We start from the raw sequence: 24228 nt of genomic DNA on the forward strand, positions 1-24228 counted from the left end.
AGTTGCATATGAATAAATAATTCAGGTTTAACAGTTAATAAAAATGTTTTTCAATAGAAATAGAAAAGGAATTTAAATATTTTAATTGTGAATCAGAACACTTTCATTTTAAATCAAGACATGGTGTATATAAGAGATTTATTGCACATTGTCAATTATCAATAAAAATCTTTGAAAAAAATCATGGGCCTGACTAAAAAAAGAGATATGTTTTCAATGAATGAATGGTTTTACATGCTTGTCATTGCAGCTTGAGGTACAACTGTTAAATCTAGTGTGACATCTTAAAAAATTACAAAAAGCGTTTTTAAATACTACATATTCAATATCTGGACATCTGACCTAAAGCTAATCATGGATATTCAATTCCTTTACGAATTCCAAGACATCACAAGTAGAGGGAGACACGTCTAGATAACTTGTCTTAATGTCCAAGTATGAAGGCGTTACCTGTATCTATTTTAAGATCCCTGCAATATCCTCCTGGAACCCAGGCATAGACTTTTGTCCTCTGTAGGAGACATTATATTTTAGTGTATTTCTCTGAGACCCTAGATGCCACAATTGTAAGTCGATGTCCTGTACAGAGCACATTCAGGGCTTTTCAGAGATATCTAATGTTTGGAGGTTTGATAAACACACCTTCTCCTTGTTCTGTAAATATGATTTTTTTTTTTTTTTTTTTTTTATGAAACAGGCCATAATTATCATGTCTTCTGTAGAGGACAACAGGACAAAAATCATGTTGGGAGACACAGCAAGAAATTATAGATCAATATTCCTATGAAATATGAAAATGTTTCCAAGTTTTTACTCCCACTTATTTTTCAGTATGGTTTGCCCAAATAACAAATTAATATGCTAATTAAATACAGTGTGTAAATACATTGAATAAAATGGGAATATCAATTTAGGGACATTTTACACACATATTCCATGAAGTAAAATATTATATCAAATCATTCTGTTATAGTTCATAACATATGATATATATATATATATATATATATATATATATATATATATATATATATATATATATATATATATATATATATAGGTCATATGATCATATGATATATATATATATAAAATAAAATAAAAAAATAAAAACAAATTTAAAATGTAATTTAATTTTCATTTATATATATACATATATATATATAACATATGTATGAAAAAAACTTAATTCACAAAAAAACACAAAAAAACTTAATTCACTTTTTTAATGGTCCAAAGGATATCCTTCTTTACAGGAATGGACGAGTAATCTATTCCTCGAGGTGGCGGTAGTGAGTTCCCATGACGAAACCCCACTGCGCATGCGCAGTAGAAGAAGTGTGCTGCTCCCCTTCCTCTCGCACATTGACAGGTAGCTAATTCAAAGCTGTTCTTCCTTATTACAGACATTCCTTTAAACATCGACTTACTGAATACAAACCACCGCAGGCGTAAAGGCGCATTAAGCAGGACCTTGCCTGCAGATTCGGTTTAACTGTTTCTAGATAAACAAATAACGCTCGGCTATTTTAGTGATCAGCTCAGCTAGCCTGTGTGCTAATGATATAGAGATATGAGTAAGCAATATGATAAATTAATTATTTTAGGACATGTTTAACGTCCTCTGGTTAAATGCAAGATGTTTTTGTGATGATGTGATTTGTTTTGTATTTTAGATATACATTTAGGGTCTTTAAATGGAGGAAATAATACGCGTTAGATGTGAGATTGCGTGTGGCAGTGCTCAAATATATCGTCTTTTTTTATTTATTATAAAAAAAAAATTTTTAAATTCATATTGTGTGGCTCACTTGACAAGGATATGTCATGTGAAACATGACAAAGCATAAAACTGTCATGGCATTGCAGGCAGAAGTAAAGATAGTTGTCATGTTTCTCAGGGCTCCAATGCTCATCAGGGAATTTTAAAGTTGTTTTCCAAACCTAGAACATTCATTGAAATTAATACGGTCCTGAAAAGTAATTTTGAATACATTTTTGTTCTAAAATGTGATTGCAGGCCATGCAGATCGATGTTAAAATGATTCGTTCTTTTGAATCGGTTCTTTTGAATGAATGAGTCGAACCGTTTAACAGTATGTGAGCATGTATGTGAGTTTTTTTTCTGTCAAAATGGTCTGCGAATTAACCTGTTAACAGTCACTCACATTTTTTAACTTAGACTTAAAAGTTCATGATTCCAAAACTAATTTTTTTATAATTCATGACTGAAAACATTTTGTTACATTATTTTGATGTACCATTTTCATGTTAATGCAATATTTGAATTTAAAATTGGTATCAAAGGATGAATTTTGAGATTTTAAGTTTTCAAGTGATATATAATTTCTGATGATTTCTAAAGTGTGATAGAGAAAAAAGGCAACAAATAAGATGCTCTTGAATAGATGCTCTTTATCTCTGGTACAGAATCTAACAGAGGAACACCAGGACACCCCTGTCCCCTTCCCACTATGGCTGATGCCATGGACATAGATGACTCTCTGTACAGGTACACTGTTAATACTGAAGCTGAAACACTGAGAGAGAATCTGCTTCTAACTGTGTGTGTGTGTGTGTGTGTGTGTGTGTGTGTAGTCGGCAGCGTTATGTGCTGGGAGACAGTGCTATGCAACAGATGGCCCAGTCCTCTGTGTTTCTCAGTGGAATAGGAGCCCTTGGAGTGGAAATAGGTGAGCTGTGCCGTCCATACACCGCTTCAGCCCTTTTCTCGTATTCATATGTGTATTTCATTCCTTTCCTATTTACAAGCATTTACGATCTCTTTATAAAAGGCTGTACATTAGTATCAGGGAGTAAGAATTACCTAGTTTCTTGAATATCATGATCTGAAATGTCAGTGATTTATCTATATGTATTTCTTCAGTTTCGAAACTCCTTGCTCTCATATCCTATAAGTTATACATTTAATACCATGTACATCATTTTCAGTCTCATCCAATTCATTTATTTTCAGCCATTTTTGTAAAGTTCTAATTAAAAATCTCTCATGTTGTGCAGCAAAAAACATTGTTCTGGCAGGAGTGAAGGTAAGATAAATGTCTAGATATATGTTTCTGTTTTTTCTATATACACTTTTATGGAATTAGTATTTTTTGGTATAATGTTTTGTTAAAGTTAATTTTGAAATATTATATATAAAATATTGTGAATTTTTTTTTACTGTTATATGTGATTTGGACTGTTTCATGATCAGTTAATTTTTTCAGTTGTATTATGACTGTATTATGAGTTTCTGCACGTGTGTTTGTAGGCAGTCACTCTTCATGACTGTAAGCAATGTGAAGTTTGGGATCTTGGCACCAATTTCTTCATCAGAGAGGAGGATGTGCATAGCCAGAAGAAAAGGTGGTTACTTTTGTTTCAAGCAAACTGAATTTAGTCCTTATTTTTATTATCTTTTCTAGAACAAAATCATCTAAACTGTGACTATATATAGTCCAATATATATATACCTTGATATAAAATTAATTTTATAAGATATATATAACCACATCGTCCACCTCTAATGAACTCATATGCCTCTGTGGCCTTATCAGACTCTAATTCTTTATTTCTATGAAGATGTGCAGTTATCATATTGATTTTCTTTTTCTATAAGGGTGGAGGCTGTCCATTCTCGAGTGGCTGAGTTAAACCCATACGTTCATGTCAGTGTGTCCACCGATGTCCTGGATGAAAACACTGACCTCAGCTTCCTAAAGAGATACCAGGTTGGTCTCCGCTGACTACAGCTAAGTTTAAAGTGCAACAAACGTTTCATATGATTTAACTTCATTCCAGTCAGATCATTATTATTACGTTCATAACATACTTGATTATGTCTCTATTCTTGTGTTTATTTCTTCAGTGTGTAGTGTTAACCGAAACGAAGCTGAGCTTACAGAAACGAATCGATCATTTCTGCCACTCTCAGCGGCCTCCTATTAAGGTACGGTCATTCCCAGACATACTTAATATTACTCTTTGTTTGGGTGCTTTAAAATGCATTTCTGGTGCAGTTCATTGGCTGTGACGTGTTTGGTATCTGCTCGCGAGTGTTCTGTGATTTTGGGGAGGCATTTGAAGTGTCGGACCCAACGGGAGAAGAGCCAAAAGAGCTCTTCATCCAAAACATCAGCCAGGTAATGTCAAACCTTCACTCCCTCATTTCTTTTGTCACGTTTAGTCTGAATGCTGAACATTAGAGTTCTGTGATTTGAGTTGCTTTTTAACTTCCTGTTTGAAATCCATTCGCAGGGGAATCCTGGTGTTGTGACATGTATGGACAGCCGAACACATGGTCTCCAGACTGGGCAGAGTGTGTGTTTTAAAGAGATCAATGGAATGAGTGAACTCAATGGTACCACTCACCAAGTTACAGGTATAAACACAAACTCTACAGTCATCATGCATGGAGACGTTCTCTACTTACATAACTCTGTGTGTGTATTTAGTTCTCTCTCCCTACAGTTTTACGATTGGCGATACCTCGTCATTCAAGCCGTACACTCATGCAGGAATCTTCCGCCTGGTCAAGATGCCCAAAACCTTCACCTTTGTAAGTAAACACCACCTTTAGTTGGTCTGTTTAATATTGGTGAAGAGCAGTGATTAACTGTTTTCTCTGTTGTAGGAGACGATGGAGCAGGAGTTATCTGACCCCCGGCTCCTTACTCCAGACTTTAGTAAACCAGAGGTCAGAAATATAGAGTCCATTCATCAATACTGACGTGAGAATCAGTCGCTTTTGAACTTAATAAATGTGTCCTTATCCAATCAGGCCCCACTGCAGCTCCATACAATCATGTTAGCTTTGGATGCTTTCCAGGAGCAGCATGCTAGACTCCCCAACATTGGGTAAATACACATTTTTGATCTTTTAGGCACTGTTTCAAACCCTAGTGAGCTGCTTAACCAGCAGCAAATCACCATGTTTTCAATAGGATTTGGCCTTAAAGTAGGTGTAGCATGATTAAGCAGTGACTGAGGGCAAGAGGGTTTATTTCTATTAGTGATGCACCAACATTTCAACAGCCAAAAGAGTTTTGGAAGGCTAAAATAATTGACCAGAACAGCACTTCTCAAATGATTAATTTTGACCGTGTCACATGTTTTGGACACACACCAATTCTGCTTTTATTTTTCCTAAAATAAGGCATAAAACATTTAGTTTCATTTCACTTTAAAAATATTATCAAATGAAAATGAACAATTATTTTTTCTTTATTTAACACTTTTTGTTATCAAACTATTTGCTGCACAACATATTTACTGTTATATTTAAAGCATTGATGACAAATTGCATATTTCTTAAATAAGTTTAATAATTATTATTTTAATTAAGTAATTATTTTTAACTAATTATTTTTTAGTACTTTAAGATGTACATTCTACTATACAGTAGTAATATATTTCTTTCACAACTGTTCAAGTTAACCCAAACCTTTATTTTGAAGGGTTGTTGTGAAGTCCTTTTAAGTTTTTGTGTGTATATCCAAAAATAAAAAAATGGGTGTATATGATGATAGAAGACAATATATTTTATCAAATGAAGTTTGTTTATCTGAGAGATGCCCTTAAACCTGTGAACACAGCACACTGAGCGGCATACTAAGCTTAATTTCCCAAATTTAATTACTGAAACTTTATTAGCATCAGATATTAGCTGTGTCATTTCTCATTAAGTGTGAATATTTTGCTCTCTCTCTGATTATGATTGACATGGACGAATAACATTGTGCTGGATTATTTCCCTCTGCTGTGTGTAGTTGTTTGCAGGATGCTGAGCTGCTCCTGAAGCTCACAGAGGAGATCAGCAGAACACTTAAAAACAAAGTCAGTTTCACACAAGCACTTCCTGTTGTGCACATCTTCAGATTTCCATCTTTTAATGTAAATGTGTGTGTCGTCAGGTAAGCATAAACCAGGAGCAGGTGAGGAGCGTGTCGCGCTGTGCGAGGGGATGTCTCTCTCCTCTAGCGGCAGTGGTGGGTGGGTTTGCCAGTCAAGAGGTTTTAAAGGCTCTCACTGGAAAGTTTTCTCCTCTTCAGCAGTGGGTAAGTCAAAGGTCAGACGGTTTGTCGTTAATGTACATTACTATTCAAATGTTTGGCGTCTGTTACATTTTTTAAATTGTTGTTTAAAAGAAATCTCTTCTGCACACCAGTTCTGTATTTATTTGTTTAAAAATACAGATAATATATTATAATATAGTAGTATGTTTTATATTAAAAATACTATTATATATGTAAAATGAATTTATTACATTTTAAAATATAAAGTTGTGCTAAATTTGGTGCTTAAGAAACATTTGCTATTATTAGTGCTTAATATTTTTGTGAAAACCGTGATACAGGATTCTTTGATGAATGGAAAGTTTAAAACAGCAGCATTTATTTATTTATATAAAAAGAGTAACAATTTAAGTCTTTGCTGTCACTTGCGATCAATTTAATGCATCCTTGCTAAATCAAAATATGAATTGCTTAAAAAAAAGAAATCTTACTGTCCCCAAACTTTTTAATTGTAGTGCACGACACTGATAGGAAGAAATACTATTCATTCTTTTTTATATGTGTGCGTTTCTACAGTTTTATCTGGATGCGATAGAGGTGATTCAGCCCTTCCAATCTCTTCCTGCTGAGGAATTTGCCCCAAGGTGAGCATGATGCCAAGTATTGAGCTCCACAATCTTGTTTTGTTAATTCATGTTTCTACTAGCTTTGTAGAATGGTCAATTGTTTTTTGGTCTTATCGCGTACAGACATTACCATTTTTACTTCAAGAATAGTTCATGCAAAAACTTCGTATTCTGTCATCATTTTACTTCAGTGCTCCAAGGGGGCCTTAAAATGACTTCAAATAAGACAAAGCAAGCATTCAAATAAACTGAAACAATTACAAATCAAGCTTCAAACATTTCATATAAGAGCCGTGTTTTCACTGGAAATGGCCTAATTTTCGAAGTGTGGTTTTGGTGTTTGTAGGGGAGACCGGTACGATGCGTTGAGGGCATGTATCGGAGAGTCAATGTGTTTGAAACTGCACAAATGTCAAGTCTTTATGGTGAGTGAAAAAATAATAGACGACACAGTAGAAGAGCAAAGAGCAAATGTCACTCGACATTGTTTATTTTATTCTTAGTATATATTCTTTGCGTAGATGCATTGTCCTACGGTTTGATTGCATTAAAAATGTGAATGTAGGTGGGCTGTGGTGCTATCGGCTGTGAGATGCTGAAGAATATGGCACTAATGGGTGTCGGATTGAACAGATGCTCGGGAGAGGTGGGGAAATACATTTTTTTTGTCATTTACATGAGTAATGGAAAGTTGGTCCAATTCTTAAAATGCTATTTTTTATTCTTAGATATGCATCACAGATCCAGATTTGATTGAGAAATCCAACCTCAACAGGCAGTTTCTCTTCAGACCTCAGCATATACGGGTATCTTAATCATTGGATAGTTGTTAACTCTTTCAATCGTGAATTACATGTCTCTCATAAGTTGGATTTCCTCTCTCTGTAGAAGCCGAAGAGCACTACAGCAGCAGCAGCTTCTTTAGAAATAAACCCAGAGCTGCAAATAGATGCTCATCTGAATAAAGTGTGTCCCGCTACAGAGGACATGTACAGCGACGCTTTCTTCTCCCGACTCAACCTGGTGGTCACTGCACTGGACAACGTGGAGGCACGGAGATATGTGGATAGGTAATTCATTATATAACAGCGGAAATAATTGTTTTTGTATTACACTTGTGCTTCACATTCTTCAGTGGTTGTTTTGTGATCTTACAGTCGGAGTGTATCCAATCAGAAAGCTCTGTTAGACTCTGGTACCATGGGTACGAAAGGACACACTGAGATCATCGTCCCATTCCTCACTGAGTCCTACAACAGCCATGTGAGTGTGTATGTTTGTGTATGTGTATATGGTCGTGGTGATTTTGCCAAGTAAGACTTGTTCCTGGATCAACATTACTGTCCAAAAAGACAGACCTAATACAATCACTACGCCTAAACCTAACCCTACCCATAGTTAATTCCTAAAATAAGAGGGAAATGATGGCTGATTAACAAGGATGAAGAAGCATCTAACCCTGATTGTTAGCCTAAAACTGACATTTCTTGAAAACGTGTCCCTCAATTCTGATTGGTTGATTGTAATGTTGTTCCAGGATCTACAAGGATGTTGATCCAGGAGCATGTAGTACTTGGTGAAATCATGTTCAGCATGTGTATGCATCGGTTGTGTGCCAGTTTACCTATTTGTTGTCCATGTTTTTTTCTTTTTCTATTTCTCTTAGAGAGACCCACCAGAGGAGGAGATTCCGTTTTGCACTCTTAAATCTTTTCCTGCCGTTATTGAACACACCATACAGTGGGCCAGAGACAAGGTTAGTTTTGTTTTATTTAATAAAAATGTTCTATTACTGCTGTCATGCCAAGTATTTTGAGAACTGTTCAGTTTTCTCAAGTTTTTTAATATGGTTATCATTGAAATGAAAAGTGACTATAGCAAATAATAGCCAGGGCAACAGTGTGAAATTTTGAAGACACAAAATAATTTTTTTATCATTTAATATTTTTTGCAAGTAGCTTTTATTAGGTGTTTTTACTAGGGCTGTCAAATCGATTAATCGCGATTAATTGCAACCAAAATAATTGTATGTCAAAAATTTTTTTGGTTGCGATTTAATCGCGATTAATTGATTTGACAGCCCTAGTTTTTACCAAAATAGTTTAGTGTTTTCATTCGAAAACCATCCATTTCAAGTCTTCTCCAACTTTTCTCCAAAAAGTTTTAAATGTCATTACCATCACATTATATTTCAAATAAACACCAAAATAAATCCCCAAATCCACTTAAATGCATGATCACTCAGGGACATGATTAGATCTTTATTCTGGAACATTTGATAAATGTTTTAATGTAGACATAGATTGAAGATCTAGTCAGAAGAATCCTTAATTGAAGAAAACTTAATTAACCTTCCTTTGTGAATCTTTTGCACTCTGGATGTTATACTCGCGCATTTCTATGTGTGCTTGTTCAGCATTGTGCATGGTATATATAACAGATATTAAAGGGATACTCCATCCCAAAATGAAAATGTTGTCATTAATCACTTACCCCGTTGTTGTTCCAAACCTGTAAAAGCTCATCTTCGGAACACAATTAGGATTTTTTGGATGACCTTCCCATAGACCGGCAAATAAGTTACACTGTCAAGGTCATCAGAATATTCCATCTGCCATCAGTGTTTCAAAAGTAACATTATGAAGCGGCGAGAATACTTTTTGTACGCAAATAAAACAAAAATAATGACTTTATTCAACAATTCCTCTCCTATGTGTCTCTATGCTGCTCTATGCACAAGGATGGAGACTTAGGTCTCTGCAGAGCAAAAGTGGGCGTTTATCACCATATGGGTGTTTTGAAACTGCTGGGTGTTTCTGAATCATGCAATCTAAATTATCCCCCTTACCCAACCCCACCCCTAAACCTAACGTCACTATTACATCAACTAATCAGGTATCATGGTGTAAAAACACCTTGATCGTGTAACTCCCATTACTTTCCTGCAGAGACCTATACTTGCAAGGATGCGCTGTTTCTGCTGGTATTTATACCTTGATTTTGAAAGAAAACAGCGCATCCTTGTGGCGCGGCTGACACAGAAGAGAATAGGCAGTTTCAGTGATATGGAGAGACACAGAGGAGACTGTTGACAAAGGAATTGTTGAATAAAGTCATTATTTTTGTTTTATTCGCGTACAAAAAGTATTCTTGTCACATCACAATGTTACGGTTGAATCACTGATGGCAGATGGACTCTTCTGACGATGTCTTTCATACTTTTCTGGACCTTGACAGTGTAACTTATTTGGCAGTCAATAGGACAGTCACAAGCCTCTCGGTTTTCAAAAAAAAATTGAGTTCTGAAGATGGTCAAAGCTTTTAGGGGTTTGGAATGACATTGGGGGTAAGTGATTAATGACAAAATTGTCATTTTGGGGTGGAGTAACCCTTTAAAAACTGTTATTGTTTTTTTTTTTTTTGCAAAAACAGATCTGTTTTTGCATCTCTTCTTTCATCTCCTATTCTTAGGTCCATTTTTATTGCAAACAGCCAAGATATGACTTTTTTTAAAACCACTTAGACTAATTTTTTGAAGTCATTTGCGCTTCTAAAGAGGTGCCAAGTTTAGTACCACTCCAAAGATATTGTTTCATTTAAAAAAAATAAAAAATAAATAGAGAAACAAAAACAAAATGAGTCAAAAATGTCCAAAAAGGTTAAGTTCGGGGTTCGATCGTCTCTTAATAGTACTTGGAGATGTTGTGAGTGTTCTGATTTGTGATCTTGTTTTTGTTTTGTATAGTTTGAGAGTGCTTTCTCCCACAAACCCTCCATCTATAACATCTTCTGGCAGACTCATTCATCAGCTCAAGAGGTGTTACGGGTAAGGATAATACTACATGCTTGTCTAAACACTAATTTAGCCTTGTTGGTGTTGAACAAGCCTTGTCAGGGGTCTGATTTCAGTTCTTGTGTGTGCAGAGGATGATGGCTGGGGAGACTATGGAGGGATCATTTCAGGTCATTAAGTTGCTGAGTCGGAGACCCACTCAGTGGGATCACTGTCTAGCTCTCGCTCGACTCAAATTCGACAAGTACTTCAAAAGAAAGGTATCGGAACCATTTTGCATAAATCTTTAATAATGGAGATCATCTTAGACTTATCATTTCAGGCTTTGGAGGTTGTTTACAGAATAGTAATAATGCTTTATTATATAATAATTCATTCCCTATTAAGAATGAAGTGTTTTTATATGGGGATATGTTTACAGTGTGCCTTTTTAATTATAATACTTCAGGCATTACAACTACTGCATTCATTTCCACTGGACACACGGCTAAAAGACGGCAGTAAGTTGCATGCTTCGCTCATTAATGCAGAAACGCTGTATTAAACACCAACAGAGTCTCGTCTTCACCCGGCTCAGATCGTTTTCCTCTGTTTTCAGGTCTGTTCTGGCAGTCTCCGAAACGGCCGCCTTCTCCAATAGAGTTCGACCTCAATGACCCACTGTGAGGATCTGAGTTAATATTCTGTTTATAGAGACAGAAGTAGGAATTTTTTAAAGAGGTGAAACAGAATTAGAAATATTGTTGTTTTTCCTCCATCAGGCATTTCAGTTTCGTTGTCAGCGCAGCTCGCCTTTTTGCTGGAATTTATAATATTCCTCATTCAGAAGAGGTAAGAGGAATGTTTAATGTTTGTCTTTTTTTACTCGTGTGCCACCTGAAGAAAATTCTCACGTTATGTTTTGTTGCCGTTTTATAATTCATAGCAAATTTCCTACGAGGCTGTTTCAAGTGTTTTAGCAGAGGTGGAGGTCCCTGAATACAAACCAGCTGAAAAGGTATCTGTTCTTTCACTTATTATGTACTGTATTGCAATGAAAATGTGTCTGATTCAACTCTATTAATTGAACGTGACATCATTTTGAGTTGTTTAAAGGAGAACTAAGTAATTGTACCCGTGTTTTTTCATCAGGTTTTTTCATTGTATAACTATATATAAAGCAGGCGCTTCCAAATTGGGTTTGTGAGTTGATGAAAACATAATAGCTAATTAAATCATAAAAATGTAAAATAATTTTTAAATAAAACACAATGAAAATAAAACGGTTATATGGGATAATATTGAAATGTTGGATATAAGGGGGTACTTTAAGTAAATATTTACCCCCCAAAAATAAAATTAGGTATCCCTGCAAATAGAATTGCAATATTATTGTATTGTGACCAGTAAACTGATTTCCAATCTTACCACCAGGATTCCTGTGCTTAAGAGCCAATGACATCTATTTGATACGTGTGCCAGACTGAAATTGCTCACTTCCCCTTTAAGATCGGTCACTAAGTGTTGAGTTTTTGTATCAGCATATAGAGACCGATGAGACTGTTAAGAAGCCTGATCAGTTGCAGATGACAGTAAGCAGTGAAGAGGAAAGACAAGCAATCTCCCAGCTACAGGAGGCCATCAGCTCCAGCTTTGTGACACCGGGTGAGTTGATACACTCACACACAACGTCTAACAGCTGTATGAGCCAGACTATGATATCCTCCTGTTTTCACACACTGTTCCTCTCTGTCTTTTTCCTTTCTTTGTCTTTAGAGAGGCTACGTATGACTCCTCTTTTCTTTGAAAAGGATGACGACTCAAACGGACACATGGATTTCGTAGCATCAGCGTCAGCTCTGCGAGCTCATATGTACGCCATCGAGGCCGCTGACAGACTACAAACCAAACGAATCGCTGGCAAAATCATCCCCGCTATCGCCACATCTACAGCGGCTGTCGCAGGACTGGTGAGAGAAAGCCTAATTACCATTGTGTTCAGTCCATTGCTTTATGTATTTATGATTGTTGCATTATTCATTCTTTGCAGGTGTCATTGGAGTTGATAAAAGTCGCTGGTGGTTATGGATTTGAGTTATTTAAAAACTGTTTCTTCAACCTGGCCATTCCAGTCATGGTGCTCACAGAAACCGCTCAGGTCAAGAGAACCCAGATCAGGTAACCGCAACACTCCTGCACGGATTCACACTTGTAAAAATGAAAAGATGTACGTTTCTTAATCTTGGGCCAATTTGATCCTTTTGTTTTGACTAGAGATGATATCTCCTTTTCTATCTGGGACCGTTGGACTATCTTTGGTCATGAGGACTTTACCTTGTCTGATTTCATGAACGCAGTAAAGGTGTGTAGGGTTTGAGCTTCCAGATCAAAAATGGGGTGCGCACTTTAGCTTTCGGAGACCCACTGCACCAAAAATACGTTTTGGAAGGTCGATAATACCCAAATATGGATTAAAACAGCAACTTTTGCTCTGAAATTTAACATGGCAACATCACTGTCTACTTTCTTGGATCCAATTTCGTAAGCTTTTGAACAATTTTGACAGATTTTCTTAATCTGTCATACAAGTTGTTCTCTATACGTATTTCTTTTTCTTTTATCAAGGAAATTTATACTTTTATTAAACTGACAGTTAAGACTTCACATTGTATAAAAGATATTTTTAACTGTCTATTAATCAAAAATCCTAAAAAAAAAAACATGTATCAGTGATTCCAGTGATATTAAGCACTTTTCAACATTGATAAGAAATGTTTGTTGAGCAGCAAATCAGCATCTTAGAATGATTACAGAAATGCACTGTAAACCACGGCTTCATGGGGCTTATTGCTTTTATTAAACAGCTATTCCATATACGTAGTAAGGTTAAACAAAATATAACTGAGCTAATAAAGTGTAAAGATATTAATGAAAACAGTATTCTTCCACCAAACAATGTAGTTCCTCCGAATAATTTCCAACAGCTTTGATCGTGGCTCAGTCAAATTAGAACCAAGGACTGGAACTATCCATTTTATAAAAAATACATCAAAAATGCCTGGGTCTCTGAGGGCGAATGATTTGTTGTTTTAGCATTAATTAATCATTGCAGAGTGCATAATGTAAGAATTACGTTTATGCTTAATTCTTAGGAGGAGTACGGAATTGAGCCCACCATGGTTGTTCACGGAGTGAAGATGCTGTATGTGCCAGTGATGCCAGGCCATAACAAAAGACTCAAACTGACGTAAGGCCCAGCAGTAAAATAACCTAGACTTTTAAACTGAAGTGTGTCATTTCTATGTGACTACTGTGATCAAACACAGTTGTCAAAATAATGACACGTACTTCAGGTTTTCTTATGCACTTCCATGACAGTACCTTTATTTCTCTTCTTACAGAATGCATAAACTGATCAAACCCTCGGCAGGCAGGAAGTATGTTGACCTTACCGTATCATTTGCCCCGGAGGTGGATGGTGACGAAGACCTGCCCAGTCCCCCAGTGCGCTATTACTTCAGTCGAGAAAGCAAGAGTGGAGAGACTGCCTGACACACACACACACACACACACACACACACACTCTCTCTTCGCTCTCTTGCCCTGTGGACCACAAGTGGTTTAGCACTTGATCTGACTCATTGTACATAGTGAATTTTTGTTTTCTACGGGTTTTCATTTTATTGCACAGCATTGTCTGTGCAGATGCCTTAAGATAATTATATTGTGCTTCAATGTGACTACAATAATTATTATAATATTAATACTCTAAAGAGTAAAACTAAAGTTTACACGACTTCCCCAGGGCTAATTATTGTATGTTAGTCTCTTAGACTGGTGGAGGACTTGGTAAAAGTCACTAGAGGGCACGTAGGAGACCAACATTCATCATGAATCAGTGGTAGTTTATTTGCACGTTCTGGCAGGATACTGCAGAAAAGTCATCAGTAAGTGTAAGCAACATAAACGCCAAAGATTTTAAATTGTTAATCATCAGCATTCAGCGATTCTTCACCACTGGTTTCCCCGGATTTTTGCTTTCAGAGAATACTGATGAGGAAAAGAAAATTGCATTGTAATGTTGCAGATACAATGTTCAAAATATATTCTGTGTAATACCACAAGAGGGCGCTATATTTAACAGTGTCCAATGTCTGTTTGTCTGCGACTAACAACTGCTTGAAGATATTCGAGAGCACCAAAGGATGAGACTCTACATAATTGACAATAATGTATAGACATCACCTCCTAAATGATGGTGTATTCATATCATTAAGTCCAACCTGCGTCTTAACATCAAAACAGGCTTTTCACAAATAACTCGCTGCACTTGTAGACTTGTTGATGACATTGACTCATCCTAAGCAGTTGGCTGTTGCTTAGCACACATGTAACTGGCAGTAGTGATCAGAAATAACACACACACACACAACCAGACCCAACACTGAGTTTTGAGCTTACTGTGGATATGTTGGAATGCACAAAGAAAAAACACGGAAAGGTTTTCTAGTTCGATCCCTTTAAATGGCATCAAGATGTAGAGAATTCCCTCTTATGATGTCCGGTATTTACGGTTTGTATAAATATATCTGATGATATCAAAAGGAGCTAAACCAGTGATCGGAAGATATGTCAAAGTTGAAGTTTTCAACAGAAAGTACAATAAATTTAACATTTAAATCAATTCGAAATGGATTTACTGTTTTCTCTCATTTCATCTTTCAACAAGAAGGCAGTTTGTGGTAGTGTATAGTATAGTAAAATATAATATAATACTGATATATGAAACTGTACACTTGTAAGTGTTTGTGTGTCGATGAAAGCACCACATTTATATAGAAAAGTGATTAAACTCTTTTAATGCACACCTGCCTGCCAATCAAAATCGAGTATTCAGACAATAACGGTTTAATTAAGCAAGGATGCATTAAATTAACGCTTATAATGTTAGAAAATGTTAATGCTTTATTTCAAATAAAATATATTTTCAATTTATTAGAGAATCCTAGGAAAAAAATATATTTCAGTTTGTGCAAAATAAGAAATGTTTCATAAAGCACCAAATCAGCACATAAGAACGATTTCGTGTGATGCTGAAGACTGACGTAATGATGCTGAGAGGTCAGCTTTGCATCACAGGAACAAACTGCATTTTAACATATTTTAAAATAGAAAACAGTTTTTTAAAATTGTAATAATATTTCACAATATTGCTGTTTTTACCGTATTTTTAATCCAGTAATACAGCCTTGGTGAGCATAAGACACTTATGCATTTTACCTACTTCAGACTTTTAAATGTTAACTTATATTTCAGGACACATACGCCTTCTGTTGTTTCTGCAGCTTTTCCATGCAAGCACTTGTAACAATTTATCTTATGATGGATGGGTTAAATCAATAAAAAATGCCTTTATACTTCAGCACAAAAAAAAAAAAACACAAAGAAAAGGTGTGTATTCATAACATATAATCTGTTTTAAAAGATAAATTTTTGTGTAAATCACCCTAGTTCAAACAGAGGGGGAGGCAAAGGAATTCAATTTACCCTGTGTCAAATGATCTGCCTGTTGGGTCAGAGTTCACACTTAAAGTCCCCCCACCACACACGACACACACTCAAAGACATTTAAGAGCACAGATGGTTAATAATGGCTCCTGAGGAAGATGATGTGATGTAACAGTCTAGACATTGGACAGCTGCTAGCTCCTTACGCAAACCCATTAAAGTAAGGTTATGGGATCTTTGGTGAAATCCATTCATTAATTACTTAGCCCTACTACAGCCTAGCTTTATAAATTAATTTAAACAAATATTAGGTCAGCTTCTGTTTTCAGCGTCACATTTGCTCGGGCTTGCTTGTGTTGTGTGGATCTCTCTCTCTCTCTCTCTCTCTTTCCCTCTCTCCAAACTTTCGGTCACGCTCTCTCTTTTCTCTGGGAATGTGTTTCTTGTGGTCCGTTGGCTGATTGGTCCGCTGCCTTCCGGGGAGACGCGGATTGGATGCCTGCGCTCGATATCTGGAAGGGAGGAGAGTAGTGATGGGAAGTCCGATTCATTTCTGCGAATCGGTTCTTTCGAACTGTTTGTTTGTCATTGAACCGGTTGAAAATGAATTGGCGGTTCTTATACGTCATAACCTTGTTCCTGACCTCTCGGCATGCCATATGTGGACATATATTGTTTCCAGTAAACTATAAACTTGCTCATTTTAATGAAAGCATTTTATCCAAGCTACTCCTTCTGTTAACCATAAATTTGTGTTTTGTCGTGACTCTTTGAAAACCATTTTCATTTGACGTTTATCATTAGTTCATTACTTTTCCTTGCATATATTGCCTTTTTTATTAACAAGGATGGTTTTTTTTATTCATATATTGGTTAAATTTGTCGCATTCATTTTCCACTTCATAAAAACATACATTTAGAGCATAAACTACACAACATTACCATCAACATTAAACAACAGTAATATTCATTTTCATCACTCTTCTAGAAAGGTTTTTGGATGCTTCAATCGAAATATTCACTCCCTGGTTTTCGGTTCTTTACGAATCGTGCACGATTAACGGTTCAATGAATCAATATTTGTTGACAACTGTACGGACCGATTTTTCGTGAACGAATCATTCAGAAAGGTCCGACTCAAATGAACGACTCATTCGCGAATCGTACCTCGCTAGAGAACAGACGAGATAGGTAAACCAGAAAAGAAGGAGGAGAACAGGGAATATGTGCTGACATCTGAGGTGAGTGATGTGCTTTGCCAAAATACTTAACCTGGACATGAGAGCAGCTGAATTTGTGAACTAAGAACATTTAATTCTGCCGTTTGCCCTTTTTGTTGGTAATGAGTTTGAAAGATTGGAAATATTGAGTTGTGGACGTGCTTCGCTTTAACAGAGATAGCAGAAGGCAGATAGACGCCTCAGTAGATTGGCTTCTGAATGTTTCAATTATTCTATAGTCTGAGCGAACGTTCGGGATTTGCTACAGTAACAAACACGTTATCGCTTGATACACAGTAACGATTTTGCCGCGTATTTTGGTGCCCAGTTCGTTCTATTTGTAATGGAATGGTCGCCTGTAAACGGGGGTCGTTCGTGTGGTCGCAGACCTCCTTCTGAATTTTTCTTGGCTTAACCGGTCACTTTGCGCTTCGCTGTTTATCCTACACTTTCACAATTAATGTTACTTAGGATGTATGCTATTTAATTAGTACCAGTTGGGACGTCTGTTTCGCCACGCTTGTTTGTACGCACCTCGCCTCTCTCCTCTCATATGTCTACTGCAGGCTCCGGCCCCCTGTTCAAGGCCAGGCCAATGGAGAAGTCAAAGCAGCGGGAATAGAAAGTCTTGTCATACAGGGCTGAGGCAAACGCGCTTGTTTGTTTAAGTTAAAGCACCTACATGTGTGTTTGAAAGAATCATTAGCGTGAGCGCGCCCGTGGGCCTGAATGTGCGCACCCGCTGCTGTAGGAGCGCGTCGCAGTGGCGAGACTCTCGTCCTGTTTCATGACGCTCGTTCTGCGGCAGGCACAGTCAGCTCCAAGAGCAGACATCTTCTAGATGTATGACCATTTCACATTCCCCGGACCTTCCAGTCTTGCACAAAACTACAATAGCCAATTATACTCTACTCCAGCACGGGGTCTTTCACAGTAAGGCGTTTGCGATGTCTAGCTGTCCTATAATTCATGGGTCGAAATGTAGAAAGCATATGCAACATTGAGAGCATCTCTGGGAATTGCTGTTACTTCAAAGGTGATTGCTGCATTTCTGGAAAGCAGTGTTGTTTCCAATGGCATTGGTGCATGGATGTTAGTGTTCGGCCTCTTTATGATCTTATAAGTGTGTTTGTAAACTGTTTGTAAACTATAAGCAGTTGCATCCTTGGGCCTTCCACTGTTACCCACAAGAGATGTGGGGTGTGATTGACTGTTTCATGGGGCTGTCTGTTTATAAGCTCTAGCATTGGGCATGAATATAAATATTATTAACAATTTGATATAGAAATGTAAACAAATTAAAACTAATAATATATATTAATATTAATGATGTATATACAGAAGCAGTTAGCCCCCAGTGAAAATGTTTCTAATTCACCCAAAAATGACAATTCTCTTATTATTTACTTTATTCCAAACAGTTAATTTTTGAAATATTCCTTCCAAATTTTTTTTGCGTCCATTAAAAATCTATGTAATAATCATTTTCAAGTTTCAGAAAGTGCATAAAGTCATTATAGCAGTCATAAAATATTAATTGAGGAGTTTAATCCAACTCTTCTGAAGAGATGACATCAAGTTATATGATGACATTATAGTTTAAGTTTTTATTCGCATATCAACATTGATGAACGTCCATGCTTTAAGATCAAGAATCAATAACTAGATTCCTTTTTGAACCTTGAAAATGTTCATTATATAGTCTTCAGTGAGTGGACAAAAATTACGAGAGTATTAAAAAAAATCCTCCTTTTTGTTCTGAAGATAAATGAAAGTCTTTTGTGTTTGGGATGACATGAGGCTGAGTAAGAGATCACAGAATTGTTATTTTGGGTGAACTAATCCTTTAATATTTTTTTTAATATATATTAGGCCAGGATAATTTTGAAGAGAAAAGTAATTCAGATTTATATGTGAATGTAAAACTTGAAAGAAGTGCTTTCAGTGTTAACTAAGATATTCATTATATATTTTAAATGCAGTAATAATTGAAATGTGTAAAATTCTTTCAATGTATTGTCAAAAATCATGAGATTAATAATACATATTAAGGAGTGTTTCATTGTTTTTAAGAAATAAAAGCAAAATATATATTTTTTTAAGTTAAAAATGTATACAAATCTCTCATACTGGGTAGAACAAATAAACACTGTCATCTTAATACAAGGTATTCTCCAGATAATATTTTATTCATATTTTTTTACTTCAGTACCATAATAAACTTTGTTTAATTTGGAAACCGCATGTTATCTTAATATCACACTTAATATATTTCTCACAGGCCATGTATAAAAATATGTAGCTGCAACTGAATTTTAGGAACACTGGTCTCTTGCAGGGGGATTGCCATTTTTGGGATTTCTTTGCATAAAAAGAAAACGTGAAAATCCCTGATTTAGCCTACGTGATAAACATAATGTCTTTTGATTGTATGACATTTTGTACTAATGGGTTTACATGATCAGTGGCACAAATGTTAATTTTTATATGAATTATTGGCCTATTAATAGTGCATGATCTAAGATGTTAAATAAGGTCTCAGACTTTTGGACCGCGCATTAGTTGTCCCATATAAAGCAAATTGCTACTTTGGACCATATTTTAGATAATCTTAGTTACAGTACTGTATTCATAAGGAAGGAAATCTTAGTGTAATCCTCTGACGTTTACATTGGCTCTTGTCCCCATTTCTCTTCTTCTTGATCTCCTAAACTTGACTTTATCCCTTTACTCCTTGTCTTTTTGTTGTGAAACAGCAGCTCAGTTCAGCCTAGTCTAGTGAAAATAGTATCCTTGTGAAGGATTCAGATGTCCTTGTGCTCTGGTTGGCATAAGGTCGCTGCTTTGGGAATGAGAGCCCTCTGGAATGTTTGTGGTCAGAAAGTCTTATTTCCAGAGCCTGTGCTCATCAAGATTTGTTATATGATGCAATGTTTGTTATAACATTCATCATGGGTTATATTTTGGTGAACTCTTGCTACAATGCTTGGCCATATTATCTGGATTCTCAGTGCACACATTGCCAGCTTATACAGAAATGTGATTTTTGTTTGGGTGTAAATGTGCTTAGTGTCACAGGATGTTTAGACCGGTGGTCATCAGACATTATTATAGTCTAAACATCCTGTGTGTGTGTGTGTGTGTGTATGTATGTATGTATGTATGTATGTATGTATATATATATATATATATATATATATATATATATATATAGGGTACGCTACCAAACTTGAATTTCATAAACAAACATTTTTGGTATGTGACATACTGTAGCCTGAAATTGTCATATAACAGTCAAGACAGAAAACTCCCCTAATGTTAGTAATGGTAGTTTGACCCATTTGGATGTTGACTATTTAACATTTCACTGATAGAGCTTAGTTTGTGTTAAACCCAGAACATTCCTTCATATAATATCATTTTCTGCTGTCATGTTCATACTGCTCAGCCTGCACATCTCTGTTTTTATGATGAGACACATTGCAGTATTAAAATACATTCACCTTTCCTTTTGATCTTTTTTTTTTTCTTTTTTGTTAGCATGGCAACAATAAGAATTTAATTTGCCCAACCAGTATTTCCACTTGCATGCATCACCACAAAAATGAACGACTCGTTCTTTAGAAATGTATTTTGTCTTTAGAAATGTATTTGTGGCACAGTTCCATTAATTTGCCCAAGACTCTCTCAAACTGGCCCTGAACCAGCAGGACATCCATACTGTTGAGCTTTGGAATGTATGAGACTGATGTTTTTTTATAATGTGTTTGAAAAAAAAAAAACATGAAAGAATAAATACTATAAACTTGTAAATTGTAAATATCAGAAATGAAAATATCCAACATCTCACCCATTTTATATATATACTTTTATTCTACACTCTTTCTTATTCCATTGCTCTCTTTCATTCTCTATCTTTCACAGACACACACATCTCAGTGGACTCGAGTGATGTTACCTTGTCAATATTGGTATCGGTAACCATTTTCATACAGGATTTGGTATCCTTGTTGCATCCTGTGTATTTATTTTTTTTTTAGGTAAGCGATGTGATGTCAATGCTAATAGCAGCATCCTCAGGGCATACTCTCTCTGTGTGTGTGTGTGTGTGTGTGTGTGTTGGTTTATATTCCAGCAGACTGCTGCACAATGTCTCTGTCTCCCTCTTTAAGGGTCTGGACATGCTGACTGAGGAAAAAGAGAGTCAGAGGGGGATAGAGAGAGAGAGAGAGAGAGAGAGAGAGAGAGAGGTGCTGTGGAGGGACTGCAGGTGATGGCTGAGAGGGGGTGTATGTAGTACAGGGGTACATCTGCACTGTTGGCTTATTGCTCTCTTTTATTGTTTTACAGGAAGGTGTTTTTACTGCAGGCCTTGAGCTTCAGCTTGTGTGTTCATTTAGGATTACATGAATACAGGAATTTAAAACTTGGGGTGTAAACTTAAGTTGACTTAGTTTTTGTGAAGCTGAAGTAGCCACAGGTAACTTGAAACAACTTAATTTTGGTGAAATTAAATATTTAGGAGCCAAATTACTTTTTAGCTGACAAATTACACATTGACTTGATAAAGATGTGTTTTTTTTTCAGAAGCAGTTTAGTTCTCAGATGTTGCTGTCATTGTAGTAATCCTGTTTTTTTGCTTTTGTGGTTAGAAAAAAAATGTCCTGGGGTGGACCTTGGTGCTTGTTTTTCTTTCTTCCAAAAAAATTGCACAGTACTAGTCCCGGCCAACTGTCTAAATAAAGGTTAAAATGCAAAAAAAAAAAAAAGTCTTTAAAAATAAAATGAAGCACTCTTTGATTACATTTTAGATTGTCTCATAGTTCAGTGGCACAATTGAGGATCAAATGAATGTGAAGCTTTGTGAACATAAACTATTGACTGAAATTATGGTGCCATTTATAGAGAACATTTACCTTTTTAATGTGTGTAAGTGTGTATTTGTCCCTTCTGTGCAATCAACGTTTATCATATGTGGCTTTGTGCTAAATAAAAGTTTGGCTCATATCTGAGAGATGAGGCTGCGTGCACCACCTCCCTCTGATTCTCGAATCACTGTGTAAATAAAGCTTACGACTGAAAATCGGCTTAAAAACTGTCTAGTGGGATGCTGGCCTCAGACTAACTTTAGAGAACTGAGGAGGGAGCAGACAGACTCATCATTCATCCTTTATCAGTCCAGCTTTCCACAGAAGGGTGTAAGACCATGCCAAGATCCCACTGTCATTTATAATGTGTGTGTGTTTATGTGTGTGTAACATTATCACACTCCTCTCATCTGACTAACAGTTGCCTTGGGCTTGACTCAGGATTATAAAAGTGCTGTTTCATTCCCAGTGTATGTGTGTGTATGTGTGTGTCCAAACGCCTGTTTTCTATTCAAGCCTAACAATAAGAGGCTTGTATTGTCATTTCTTGCTCCTGATTCTCTCTGTCTCTCTCGCTCTCATTTTCTTTCTTCCTCTTTGTTGGAAGCAGACACCCATTTTGGATTTTTACTTGGTGATATTAATATTCTCCTCACCATTTCCCCAAGTTTGTATGTGTGTTTGAGTTGGATTGCATTATTTGCTTGGCTTTTGTGTCCAAAATGATTTAAAAAAAAAAAGTGTCTCAATATAATTTGGGATTTTTTGATAACAGTAATTGAACAGTATTTTGCTGAGTGTGTGTTTGTGCTGCTACCTTTGCTGGTTCAGACCTGTCATGAATAAATAAATCTGAAACCAAAACCCAGTCTTAATGAGTGATTAGTTAAATCATTCATTCAAACGATAATTCGTTCAAAATATCTGATTCTTTTAGAAACAAAACAAGTGATATTTTATTATGACTGGATCATTGAATCTCTGATTAATTCAAAAACAGATTCGTTTAGGAATGAAACTCCCAGTTTCTCTGGGATGCACAAATGCTCTTCTACTTTTTTTTGGAGCTCTTTTTGTTGTAAAAAACCCTGAAACAATACTGTGTCTGAAGTGTAACTCAGTCAATATCAACTTCTTTTTGTTGAACTGTTGTATAATATCATTATCACATCGATATCGCGATTGTGGTCTTGTGCTAATATTCAGGAAAACAGCACTCTTGCTTGTGTAATATTATTGCTTAACTATATTATATCTTCTAAATATACAAAGCAAAACCTATACAGGCATATTTTTTTACCTTCGTAACTTGAATTATAGAGGCATTTTAAACGCATTCTAATAGGCTTCATCACACAGTTAATGCTTTTGGACTTTCAAGATGTGTTTTTGTTTGTTTTTTGCAAACTGAGTGATATATTCGATAATATCAGCTCACACATCCTTAAAACAACAAATCGCACACCTCTACTTGGCATTAATTGCCACTTGGAAAAATGCTTATTTGCCTGATAATTCAGCTCACAGTTCCCTTGAAATGAAAGGTCACAATTATTGACAAGCCTGACATCACTTCCTCTTTGCTGTGGATGTTTTCACAGGGTCTGAGTACACACTCACTCACATTCCTCTGTGTGTTGTGATTGTGTGTTGGCATGTCAGTTTAAAGCTTCTTCATGCTCCTCCGGCTTGGACATGTGAAATGCACAAACACAGACGCTGCACATTAACCTTCTAGAAAGTTCCTTTGCTTCTGCAGTCTTCTCTTGTCTATGAACTCTGTCACGTCCATCTTGTTTCTTTTGTTAGTGTTTTTCTTTTTGACACAATGATGAGGTGAGATGCAGGTTACATATGCACATGAAAGCAAATCTGCATTTCCAATATTTCTCAGCTTCGTGTGTGTATGTTTTGTCAAGGCTGTCAGGCACAGATGGTAATTTTTATACTAATTGTCATGCCTCAAAGCAATGCGCTTTCAAAAAACTGACAGGTCCAAAGGAATATGTGAGTATATGTGTGTTTCACATCGGTCATGTGTGCTGCTTAAATTTCATGCACACCTATCAAGCCAAAAACAAGAGGATCGCCAAATTATCAAGATTTTTTTTTTATGCTAGAGTGTTCTAGGTGGTTGCCAGTTTCTAAGGTATTCTGGGTAGTTCCTGGTGGTTACTTCAGTCCCAAAAGATCCCAAATCGACAGGGATTTGTTCAC

At 36.2% G+C, this 24228-nt stretch overlaps 2 protein-coding genes across 9 annotated transcripts in view; both read left to right on the plus strand.

Moving 5' to 3' along the window:
- Positions 1-1256: 1256 nt before the first annotated feature.
- Positions 1257-15099, plus strand: LOC113106785 (ubiquitin-like modifier-activating enzyme 6). Of its 2 annotated transcripts, none has more exons than XM_026268813.1 (33): positions 1257-1372; positions 2431-2512; positions 2599-2693; positions 3022-3050; positions 3275-3369; positions 3623-3734; positions 3872-3952; positions 4023-4145; positions 4261-4384; positions 4458-4561; positions 4637-4699; positions 4784-4860; positions 5772-5838; positions 5916-6059; positions 6594-6661; positions 6990-7068; positions 7209-7289; positions 7372-7449; positions 7532-7713; positions 7801-7906; positions 8310-8399; positions 10389-10469; positions 10568-10696; positions 10885-10936; positions 11035-11098; positions 11198-11267; positions 11362-11433; positions 11957-12080; positions 12192-12385; positions 12466-12593; positions 12690-12777; positions 13568-13662; positions 13817-15099. In XM_026268813.1, exons 1-33 carry the CDS (start codon positions 1303-1305, stop codon positions 13965-13967), a joined length of 3198 nt encoding a protein of 1065 aa, XP_026124598.1. In that variant the 5' UTR covers positions 1257-1302; the 3' UTR covers positions 13968-15099. The 2 variants fall into 2 exon arrangements, with proteins under 2 accessions (XP_026124598.1, XP_026124602.1); XM_026268817.1 differs by lacking the exon at positions 1257-1372 and adding an exon at positions 1417-1577 and having other exon boundaries at positions 13817-13967.
- Positions 15100-17085: 1986 nt separating this feature from the next.
- Positions 17086-24228, plus strand: part of LOC113106802 (amyloid-beta A4 precursor protein-binding family B member 2-like) — a 41579-nt gene continuing 34436 nt past the window's right edge. For all 7 annotated transcript variants that reach the window (XM_026268827.1, XM_026268842.1, XM_026268848.1 and 4 more), the window contains exon 1: positions 17086-17164. The gene's annotated coding sequence lies outside the window, so the exon portion shown is untranslated. The remainder of the gene's footprint in view (positions 17165-24228) is intronic.

Source organism: Carassius auratus, chromosome 1 (genome assembly GCF_003368295.1).
Source record: "Carassius auratus strain Wakin chromosome 1, ASM336829v1, whole genome shotgun sequence".
Lineage (NCBI taxonomy): Eukaryota > Metazoa > Chordata > Actinopteri > Cypriniformes > Cyprinidae > Carassius > Carassius auratus.

Bases quoted from the DNA above. Each gene is read 5' to 3' on its own strand.
- LOC113106785 (XM_026268813.1), top strand. From the start codon at position 1,303: ATGACGAAACCCCACTGCGCATGCGCAGTAGAAGAAGTGTGCTGCTCC. The intron at 4,385-4,457 runs GTATAAACACAA...GTGTGTATTTAG, and splicing joins TACCACTCACCAAGTTACAG to TTCTCTCTCCCTACAGTTTT. The intron at 12,386-12,465 runs GTGAGAGAAAGC...CATTCTTTGCAG, and splicing joins CAGCGGCTGTCGCAGGACTG to GTGTCATTGGAGTTGATAAA.